This window comes from Micrasema longulum, unplaced genomic scaffold, assembly GCF_059751315.1.
Source record: "Micrasema longulum isolate JH-2025_06_02 unplaced genomic scaffold, ASM5975131v1 h1tg001427l, whole genome shotgun sequence".
In the NCBI taxonomy this organism is placed as follows: Eukaryota; Metazoa; Arthropoda; class Insecta; order Trichoptera; family Brachycentridae; genus Micrasema; species Micrasema longulum.
The window spans coordinates 30,201-42,737 of NW_028278613.1; the positions used below are offsets into that span (position 1 = coordinate 30,201).

The following is a 12,537-nucleotide window of genomic DNA, read 5'->3' on the forward strand; positions in this document are numbered from 1 at the left end:
TGACATTTGGCTTGCCAACCGCCGGCTAAATACAATAAATAGCACTGTAAATAATGAATCTATAAATAAAAAAAATAGCAGTTTTGGAATATTTTCCTTATTTATACCAATGAAATTCAAATTTGTGATTGCGCGGCAGGATTATACGTCGTGAAACGTAAATATTTTGACATTTAATATTAGGTATTCACAGATGTTGCATTGTAATCGCAAATGCGATAAACAACCATTATGAGAAATTGTTATCACGTCGCTTATTAGCACGTCGATAGTTAGTTGTGATTGAGCTACTGAGAACTTGAAGAGTGTACATTTTTTTCATCGTTTTCCTAGCGGCTTAAATTAAGACGCTGTGCGAAATATGGGTACCTTCCTCTAATATGGAAGTACAGGCCTTTTACAGGGCTTATGATCTGTCGTTGGCTTGTTCAAGTGGCCATTTTATTTAATGAGTCGGGTTGTGGTCCCTTGGCTAGTGTCGCGGCTCAAAGGTCAGTGGTTCGAATCCCACTCTACCACAACTTGATTCCCGTTTTCTAAAAGTGAGCTATTTATAGCGCGTTGAAAACGGCCCTCAAAATGAAATATTTGGGTAAATCAAAAGAACGCAATTTTTTTTTTCTTAAATTTTTTTTTGAATGTTTGTGGCGGGCGGATGATTAATACAGTTCTGTCTCTGAAATAGAACTTGGGGCTTACTAATTATATTTCCTTATACCAATCTTATACTAATGAATTACTTTACCCGGTGTAACTATTTATACCCGGTATAAGAAAAAGGTTACTTGCGCGACCGAGCATAACTATACTAAGCTTATTCCATCGTTTATTTTTTGACCATGCCACATTTCTGCGTACATTTATGAACAAGCTGCGTGTGCAAATGCAGTTACGAATACTAATACGTTATTCGTATAAGTAGGAATACAAGAGTTCAGGAAATGTGGATGTTTAAACATAAAAAGAATGGTGAATGTTAGACAGTGTGTAAAGTGGCTTATTATTGATTGATTCATATTAACCATTCCCTCACTAAGCATCAAAAAATTACACATGATCCGAACGGGGGGACCAAACGACCCCATCGCCTACTTGTATCTGGCGTCAGGAGAATAAAACGTTGGAGCTGTTTATGACCGTGCAATAATTTATTCATGTTTTCGCGTTCGCATATTTTACTCATTCGTGTATTTTATTCATTTTTGTCAGTTTGCCGAATGCTTATGTATATAAAGTGAAATTGACCAAATCGGTATGTGGGGGATTCGAATCCCCCCCTTCGGTCCGGCTAGGTTAACTAGTGACGTTGTTTAAAGTAGTTCGTTTTTATGAAAATATTTTACATTATTTTTTTCGTATGTTTTCAAGAAACTTTTCCGTATAATTTAATGCTCTATTTTTTACCGCGCGTAGGAAAACTTTTTTGTATCCAATTTCCCGTAGGGCAGAAGTTCCTCATTACTGGAAGCATCTCCAATTACTACAGCACCCACCCGTATAGTTTACAAATCCAAGAAAATTAATTAAAACTTTTCCAATTGAATTCGAGTTTTATTTCAATTTATTTATTTATACTTTTACATTGTTTGTATTTTTTTTATATACAGAATAATGTTCCCTCACTAGGGTGTGGTGTCCCGTGCCGAGGGAAACATTTTACAAAATATGAAACATGCCTTAGATTAGCTATTTAACTCAAATTAACCTAATTATCATTAACATACTAAACAAAAAAAACTAAAATAATCATAAAAAACAAAACCAATATATAAAACGGCATGATGGTTTGTTTGTTTATTTTAATCTAATTAACTTAATTATCATTAACAAAACAAGTAATATAAATTAAAATAATTATTAAAAAACATAACCAATTCATATCCTGTAGACCAAATTTCATAAACAGTACACACATTTTACCTCTTTGGCTTGATCCACTCATCGATCCGTGTGCAACCTGACTCCACTATCCATTTCTTAGTAGCAATTTTATATTGTGAAAACTGACTAATTGTCCTTATGGATAATGGAAGTACATTGTACACTTTAACCGAGTAGTCGGCCAATCCTCTTTGACCGAAGGTTGTATTTATTTTTTTGCAGCATCAGGGTGGAGTATCTAGTAACTCTTGGATTTGTAACGGAAGGTATAGAATAATGTTTACGTGCGTATAGTAACAAAGCTTTTACATAAAGTTGTTTTTTAGATTTTACATTAAGATTTTCAAATGTCAAGATGTCACTCCTGCTGTCCTTGGGATCTGCAGAGATCAATTAGCAGATCACCTTGCAATTCTTGTAAATGAATCGTTGTTAACTGGTGTCTTTCCAGATCAGCTTAAGATGGCAAAAATTGTCCCAATATATAAGAACGACTGCAAAAAAGATGTGTCCAACTACAGGCCAATATCAATTCTTTCGGTATTTTCAAAAATTTTCGAATATGTAATCAAAGATAGGTTAATAAAATATTTGAATCTGAATAATATTATTACAACCAAACAGTACGGTTTTCGGAAAGGCTCTAATACAAAATGTGCTGCTTTTGATTTTATTTCCAACTTACAAAAAAACCTAGACAGGGGCAATTTCGCAGCTGGTATCTTTATAGATTTAAAAAAAGCTTTCGACACTGTTGACCACGAAATTTTACTAAATAAACTTGAACACCTGGGAGTGGTAGGTACTCCTCTTGAACTAATTCGTAGCTACCTCACCAACAGGTACTGTTCGGTTCAAATTGGAGAGTGTTCAAGTGAATTTGGAATGATAACATGTGGTGTGCCTCAGGGATCCATTCTTGGTCCACTATTATTCTTAATCTACATTAACGATGTCACTACTTGGGGCATAAAAGGTACGCTTCAATTATATGCTGATGACACTATCATCTTCTATAACTGCCCTACGATTGAGGAACTGGAGAATGCAATGCAAAGAGATCTCGCTCACCTTGCGAATTGGTTGAGAATTAATAAATTGAGCTTAAATGTTAAAAAAACTTCGTATATTCTATTTGGAAATAAAAAAAATATCCATCTCAGCATTTTACTCGGAACGAATCAAATTGAAAGAGTACATGTCACTAAATATTTAGGGTTATTGATAGACTCCCAACTTTCATGGAACCATCAATTTGACCACGTAAAATCCAAGATTGTACCTGTAACTGGAGTTCTGTATAGACTTAGGGGTTTACTTCCTAAACCTATTCTACTTTCAATTTATTATGCTTTGATTCACTCACACTTGATTTATCTATCATGTATTTGGGGTTTTGCAACACAAAAACTGATCTCAGAGATCCAGGTTCTCCAAAACAGAGCTTTGAGGAGTATTTTCGGTCTGCCTTGGGATACACATGTAAAAGATATATACAGGCAAACCAAAATACTTCCCTTTAAAGTCATACCTATGCATGATATCACCAGCACCATACTAAACATTTTAAATTTCTCAGCTCTTACAAATTTAAAACACCCCCTTAATAACGAGATACATAGCCACAATACGCGTAGCTCAAGAAATCTACATATACCGAAATTTAATTCAACGAAGTTTGGAAAAAAGTCTTTGGAGAATATCTCTCGAACTCTCTATAACAAGCTACCAAGTAAAATTAAAGAAAACAAAATTCGTAAAGTGCAAAGCGTGGCCCTTAAGAATTTCTTCCTAAACCTTTTTATAGAAAACAAATATAAAGGTTATTTTTGACTGGATATTAATTTGATGTTTTACTGTTTCTATTTATAAGAAATTGTGTTTGTTTTCCTTCTTTTTGATTGCTTGCTTTTTAATGGTTTGTTTTATTTAAGGTTTCTCTATATCTGATGTTTAATGCTTTTTAGCTAGGATGTATGTTTTTTTTATTTTATAATTGCATATTTGTAGGATAAAATAGTATTTTTCTTGTTTGTTCTTCATACTATGTACTTTTTGGTTAGGATGTATATTGTATATTTTATAATTGTATATTGTAGTATAAATTTATTAGTCTATCATATTATGTATTTTGTTATAATTGTTATACATTAAACTGGTCCATTTCTGGTTGATCTTTAAATGATGTACTTTTTGTATAATTGTTAGATTTTTCTTTTAAGGTAAGATGTTTGTTTGTAGTTAGGATGTATATTTTTAATTGTATAATTGTTACACTTTAAACTGGCATATCTCTATTGAAATTAATCTGATCTGGTTGATCTTCAAATTTCTATTTGTATGAACTGGTTTAAGATTAGCCAGAAATGCGATGTCTCTTGTAACTCTTTATATCATGTACTTTATAAAATTGTTATATTTTCCTCAGTCCCGGAATGAGTTCTAATAACTCCTGGGAGTATAATGTATATGCATTGTATGATTATATTAAATAATAATAATAAAAATAAAATATACAGATAGAGCTAGTTCTTCTAAATACAATTTCTTCTGCCAATCAATATATTTTCTTTGTTTACTTTGTTCTAAAATATCTAATAGGATAATGTGTTTATTTCAGGAGCTGACTAGCAATGGAAGCCACACGACGCTCTTGGAAATAACGCAAAACATCTGTATTGCCGAACATGAAAAGAAAACGTGAAATATCGCTTTAAATCTAATCAAAATTACTTCACGTAACCAAGACAATCAACCTCATAAATTTTATACCAAAGACGACAGACGAATAAACAAACAAACAAACAAATATCCGGTTCGAAGGACCAAAAACTAAAAAAAAAAAAGAAAAATGTGTTCACGTTTTAATTGATAACTAAAATTTAAGACGCTTATTAGCGGTATTAAAATTATTTAATTAAAACAGTTCCGTGAAATGTGCTAGTGATTAAATTTAAGATAATCAATAATTTTATCAGATTCTTGTGATAGTATTTTTAGTATTTTTTTTTATCGGGCGTTTAATTTTAAACGACATGTTGTGACGAAGAAATAACGGATCATGTAGTTTTAAGCCATGTTTTTATTTTATTTCTTTGAACGGGTTTGGGTTGGAATCTGGTCGATCGCCAAAAAATGAATATTTGATCCGACAATGCCTGGGCTCGTGGCCTTCCAAAGGCGTTGGGCAGTCGGGTCCGATGATCTGGTGGTCCCCGGGGCGGTTTTGTTCACTCTTCATCTTGTCTGGTAAGCTTTCTTTAAATATTTATTTTGTGATGTTTGTTTATGTTCAAAGCAGGCGATGACTCTGATAATTATTTATCTGTCAATGTTTTAATGGCAGTCAGGCGCCCTACCACAACATTATTATTATCATCAATAATTTACAAAGAATATTTATTTTTAGAAATATTCGCATAATACAATATTATTTACATAAAAAATTTAAGATGTTAAACAATATTGGTCCCAACAAATTATTTTTGTTTTTATATTAGTACCAGTATTTATTTTTAGAAATATTCGCATATTACTACAATATTATTTACATTACATTTTTTTATTTTTTTTTATATTTTTTATTCATAAAAAGTACATGTTTTTGTAAAATTCTTAACATATCTACTTTTGCACATCTAGTAAATGTTATCACTGTATTTCTCCAAAAACAGAAAAACATAGGATATATAAAGAAAAAACATAAAACAATAATGCATTCATACTAATTAAAATTTAATGTTGTTTTTACACAAGTTCAAAAAATTTCTTCAGATTAACTTTAAATTTATTTATTGATATATTATTTTTAATAGTTTTTAGTTCATTACGAAGATTATTATAATTTTTTACACCTTCAAAGTTATTTTGACCATGACTTGTATGGAATTTAGGAATTTTAATATTATGTTGGTATCTGAGTGACTTATTCATTTCAAATTCTTTTCTTTTTTATATATTTGAATTATAGAATTTATTTTATAAAGAGTGTCTACTGTATGAACCTTAAATATTTTATATATACTTTCCGTATTGAATGTTGAGGGTTTCTTTAAAATTACTTTAATAATTAATCTTTGTACCATTTTAAAAAGGGTTAATATATTGGCATATGCACCACCCCATCCTACAATACCATATTTATTTTATTTTATTTTATTTGGGATTTTTACAGCTATTACATAAACAAAATAATTAGAAAAATCTTAACAATACTAAAGCCAATTAAAAAAATCCACTGTAAATATAATGACACATAATATATAAGAAAAGAAGTTTAGTAATTGTATTTGTGTGACGTTTGTATTCATGTGTATGTGAATGTGTGTATGCGTGAATGAATGAGGGAGAGGATACATGTGCGTGTGGGAATGAATGAGGGAGAGGGTGCGTGTGTATGGGTGCGTAAGTATGAAAAAAATATTTGCTTAAAACTTGTAAATTGTATTAAAAATGGTACAATAAAGAGCTTAGTAAAAAGTTAGAAACCTTTTTGTTAAAATTCAAATGACGAAATGAAATAAATTGTTTTTTTTTTTTTTTAAGTATGTTAAATTTCAAAACCGTATTCTGAAATTTTATTTTTTAAATTTAACTGATACACATCGAATGAATAATGTGCGACGAGTCCTATACAATACGAGTACGGTAGGTAACCACAAAATGCAGTAAATACGAAATTATGACAACAATAAAATAAGGTTTGACAATACGCGAACGTTGATTCAAAACGAACACACAAATGCATATTATATGCACCTACATAATATATAAATAAGAATAACATATAAGTTTAATAGAAATGATTAAGATTATAAAAATCAGGTGTCACAAACAGTTGGCCCGCAGTACGGGGATATATAATTATATCAAAAGATCTTCTCACTATAAAACTTATATATGTTCAGGGATAGAGAGCAACGGAGAGGAGGATGCGGACAAAGACAATTTATTACCTATGGCAGTTTTGATAAATTTAATATTTTTGGTAAATATATCTATTTCGCTAAATTTCCTGTTATACGTATCCATAATACGGTTAATCGTAGCGTTTTTTGACGAATTTGTTCTGCATTTAGGTAATTAAGATTGTACAATTGAGTAATAAGCTATTTTTAAATGATTGATTTTTAAAATATTCCTTAATCTAATAAATATGTATATACATTTTCTAATTCTTTTAACTAGTTCGTTGATATGGTCTTTCCATTTGAAATTTTGGTCTATGTATACACCGAGATATTTAATTGTATCTGTTGTATCAAGTACTGAACATGTGAGATCGCAGTTAGTTTTGTTACAATTGATTTGGTGAATAATTAAAATGTTAAACAATATTGGTCCTAACAACTTTTTTTTGTTTTTATATTAGTACCTATGTTTCAAACGGGGTAATCCAACAACCAAAAAGTAATTATATTTCAAAAGGAAAATATATATTTTTTTCAATTTTGAATTAAAAAAGGGTCTGTGTAATATTGTCGAGTAAAAAAAATGTTTTTGTACTTTTAGTATAAAAAATATTTTTAAACTCACAATTTTAAAATTCGCCAAAACGGTTCATTGTATTGGCCACGCCCCTAATACGTCACGATTCGGTTAAATTTTTAACTTTGTTTGTGACCGTTTACATTTTAATAGAACAGCGTCACTAATCTTGATGTCACAATTGTCAAGGCCAAACATGTTGCGTTTTTGAGAAGACATATTTTTTAACATTTTAAAAAAAAAAAAAAAACAACGTGGCGACACAGAAAATTTCTTCCTGATTCTCTTTATTTAAAAAAATAAAAATGGCTTAGTCTTAGAGGGGTAAGCTTAATAGGTTTAATTGGGTGACCATTACAGTGGAACATCGTATAGTGGACTATATTGAAATTTTGTTTGATTATTTATTGATCAAAGGAACATTATTTTTTAAAGCTTTCCTAATTTATTTGTAGGGTTACTAACAAATTTAAAAGTATCACACCAATCAAGTCACTTTATTGCTCCCTGGTTAGAAGTCGTTTAAAATATATTTCTCCAGTCTGGTCGCTGGTCGCCCCATTATCGTGTACATTCTGATTCACTCGAGCGCGTCCAGAAGAAACTTCTAAAATATATTAATTTCAAACCTCATATTCCAGCTGCTTAATTATAATCAATTGTTATCTTCAGCAAATCTTTTAAGACTTTCTGATAGAAGAATCCTAACTGACCTAATATTACTTTGTAAAGTGATCAATTCCTTAATTGACTGTCCTGATTTGCTGGAGTTGGTGTGTTTCCGTGTACCTGGTCGACATACCCGCCACAGATCTCCTTTTTGTTCTGCAAGTTCTAGGACCAACTATCACATGCACTCGCCTATCCCTAGGCTCCATAGATATGGCAATCAGTATGAGGACAAGGCTGATATATTTGGTTCTGGACTTGATAGTTATAAAACGAGTCTGATTTCTTTTTTTCTCTCGCAATTGGCGGCCTCCGTGGTGTAGTGGTCAAGACGCTTGACTCACGCACGGATGGTTCCGGGTTCGATTCCCGGTGAGAACACAAAAATTAAAATGTGATTTTTCTCAAGCCTGGGTGTTCTGTGATGTAATTCACCACTGTAATTGGGTCTCCTGGCCTGTTGTGGTGCAAAAAAAAATATAAAAAAATAATAATAATATTATTCTTAAACTTTTCTTTATATTTAAAAATGTTTTTCCTTTTTTTGTTTTTTCATATTTATGTATTTATTTCGTTGATATTTTTGGTTGCTTATGTGTATTTACCCACTTGTTACTATTGTTATAGTTATACAATTTTATAATTTTTTTGATATATATTTATTTATGTTTTTTTTCTTCATATTTATGTTCAATATATGTTAAAAACAATTTATGCCGTTTTTGTCAAAAATTAATAAATAAATAAATAAATGTGAAATATTTCCACATTATTTATTTTTAACCCTTTATTATTTGCATGTGCGATTTTAACTCCTGTATTTTTATTAAAGTCATGATTTAAATTGGTTAAGTGATTTGCGAATTCAGAGAAATTATTATTGTAAAGACACCTCATATGTTCTTGTTAAAGAATATCAACATTTTGTATTTGTCTTTTTCATCCGTCCGGACGCGGACAAATCACGCATTTATTACAAATCGTAATTTAAATGTATTCTGCGATAAGAATCGTTACTCATAAGGTCAAGTAGTGAGTACCTATATATAATATTATGATAAGGAGTATTGTGGTCTATACACTATATAACATACCACAACATGATTTTGTTTATTTTATTTTTAGTAATTTTAAATACAAATATTCCAATGTTTGTACACAAGACTGGATTCGAAGACTAAATAAATATATTTTTTAGATCCATTAATAAACATTTTATATATTTCTGTTTGCGAGATGTAAAAACCGGTATCTCCAAAATCCGACTTTTCAGGAAAGACAAATTAGTGTTTTTTCTATCTGAACATCTGCTATTTTATTAATGAGAGGCTTTAAAGCATGGGTGGCCAACCTTTTTCAGCAGCCGGGCCAGATTTTGGAAATGAGATTTCCTACCGGGCCGTACAACAAAATTTATTCTATTATTTAATAAGAAATATGTATATTTTTAAAGAAAATATAACAAAAATGAGAGTCAAACATATTTATTAGATTAGAGTTACAATACAAAAAAATAGCGATCCAAAAAATTATCATAAAAAATAAACAAAATATAATAAATTTTAAATACCGTTGGTATGTAAGATTATAGCAAATGGATACAGATTAAAGCAGATTGAAGAATTTGTATATTTGGGAAGTATGTTTACAAGAGACGGAAATGTAGATAGGGAGATTTAGAGAAGGGTTAGTGCCGGAAATATAGTTAATTGTGCTTTTAAATCGATAGTGGCAAAAAAGAACTAATCGAAAGAAGCGAAATTGGCAGTACATAACGAAGTTCTGGTACCAACCCTTATGTATGGTAGTGAAGCTTTACCTAACAGAAGAAATTGTCAAGATAGTTGAATCAATGTACAATGTAGATACTTCCATAATATGGGATATGATACAAACTATGCACAATGGAATGTTCTTTTGGTGGTTTTATGTACAATATCAAATCGCCCTTGAGGTACATTTATACGAAAACGGCGCAACATGCATTATCCATAATAAAAATAATATATATTTTTTTGCATAATATGCTCCGCGGGCCATTAGCAGACACCCAGCGAGCCGCATGCGGCCCGCGGGCTGCGGGTTGGCCACACTTGCTTTAAAGTAATTTTGTGTGTTCTTTTTTTTTTTTCTTTTTTCATGCTTAAAATGTAGATACATTTGTTTACCTCTAAAATACCTGTACGATACATCAAAAGTTGTTTGGGAAAACAGAAGAAATTATTATTATTATGGATAACATATAAAGCGCCATTTTCGTAATATAATACCTCAAGGGCGCTTTACAAAGTAATTATATAAAGATATAAATTTAATTTTAACTTTTTAAATTTTTAATTTAAGAAAAACAATGTACTTTGTCACCACATGCTAAGGATGTATTCAAATGATTTAGAGAACAAGTGGGTTTTAATTTTTTTCCGAAACATTTTGACATTTAATATTCGTTGTTCACGGATGTTCCATTGTAGTCGCAAATACGATAAACAACCACGGTGAGAAATTGTTATCACGTCGATAGTTATTATTATAATTATTATGGATAACTTATATAGCGCCATTTTGTGATTATATAAACATATAAATTTAATTTTAACTTTGTAATATAAGGAAAATAATGTAATTTGTCACTACGTGCTAAGGATTTATTAAAATGATTTAGAGAGCAAGTGGGTTTTAAGTTTTTTTTTAAATATCACTTCACTCTTACAGTTTCGCACCTCTGCTGGGAGAGCATTCCATGCCGTAGGACCTGTGACCGCAAATGCTCGTTCGCCGAATTTAGTGCGCTGTTTGAGCAGAGGTGTAATAACTTTTCTTTTCACGTAGATGTAGCTGATCTGAGCGTAAGACGTCTGTCAGCTAGTTCATCTGGAATGCAGAGTTCCCTTAGATATTCTGGAGCAGAGTTTTGCAGTGACTTGTACATAAGCCAACAGAGTTTGTATTCCACCCTCCGTGGAATACTTAACCAGTGCAATTCTAGAAGTAGTGGAGTGATATGACTGAACTCAAAAATTCCAAAAATAAGTCTCGCTGCGGCATTCAATACAGACTGTAGGCAAAAATCCAAAAGAATTTTTTATCCATTATTGAAAAAAACGTTATTTTAAGTAAAAAATGATTAACAAACTACAACAGGGATGGAGAATACCTTAAATAAGGGAATATGGAAGTCAAGGCATTTACAGGGCTTATGACCTGTCATTGGCTGGTTTAAGTGGCCACTTTATACACTGTGTAATATTCACCATTTTGCCTATGTTTGAACATCCATATTTCTTCAATTCTTCCATCTGTTGATTTTAGTGAAGTTTGAAATCCAGTCTTTTGTCTATGAACATTTGGACAAACTCAAATATTGTAATGAAACCAACTGGTCCAAGAAGAAGTTTAAAATTGGAAAAATTGTTTTCAGGCGTTGCCTAGTATGTGAAATAATTCAGTCAGATGAATCTATTCGCAACAATAAAGGTTTCAGCTCTTTAACTTCACTAAAATCAACAGATGGAAGAATTGAAGAAATATGGATGTTCAAACATAGGCAAAATGGTGAATGTTACACAGTGTGTAAAGTGGCACTTAAATCAGCCAATGACAGGTCATAAGCCCTGTAAATGCCTTGACTTCCATATTCCCTTATTTAAGGTATTCTCCATCCCTGTTGTAATTTGTTAATCTTAATGACCCCCGAGGGGGTGAAATCCAGTCTTTTGTCTACGAACATTTGGACAAACTCAAATATTGTAAAAAATGATTGTTATTTAGTAATCATAAAATCGCGCACAATAAGTTTTTCTGGGTTATTATGCCGTGTGTCGTTCGTACTCTCTACCGACGTTTCGGATCGCGTTACAGCGTCCATCATCAGGGTTGATGTTATTTGTGTATGAATATGTGTTACGTTAGGTACTTAGAATTTTTACCGTGTCGTAGTCGTTTTTGTGTGATGTTATGTATTTGGGACTTGTACCGTGTCGTAGTCGTTTAGATTAATGTGTACCATTATGTACTTAGGATCTATACCGTATCCCAAATCTGTGTTACATTGCAATCTTTATGCAATTTCTTTATGACTGGGTACCAGGATGTTTTTAATCGCATCCCATCATCTCTGTTTATGTTGTCGGGATGTTTGTAAATCTCAATTGCTTCTTTTACTAGTCGTGTTTGGTGGTTCTTTGGCCTCCCTAAGATTATCGGCTCAAAGGAAAACTTATGCCCCGTTTCTATGTGGTGCTCGGCCAAGGCCGATTTTTCGGGGTAGCCGAGCCTGCATGCACTCATGTGCTCCTTTACTCTCTTTGTTATATTTCTGGCAGTCTGCCCGATGTAAACCTTAGGGCAGTTTTTACAATCCAGTTTGTAAATGCCGTCGGTTTCGAGAGGATCCCGGTCCTTTGCTGATTTCAGAAAATCTCTTATTTTTTATTTTTGCCGACGTGCCGAAAACAGTTTTAATCTGGTGTTTTTTAAGGATTTTGGAAATTCTATCCGTAA

At 31.7% G+C, this 12,537-nt stretch overlaps 1 protein-coding gene across 1 annotated transcript in view; it reads left to right on the forward strand.

The window, feature by feature from the left end:
- The window catches only part of LOC148275436 (diacylglycerol lipase-alpha-like), a 134,965-nt gene that overhangs the window by 13,556 nt on the left and 108,872 nt on the right, over positions 1–12,537 (forward strand). Inside the window, 1 exon segment of the mRNA XM_088235712.1 lies at positions 4,502–5,130. Coding sequence (XP_088091838.1) covers positions 5,036–5,130 — 95 coding nt within the window. The 5' untranslated portion in view covers positions 4,502–5,035.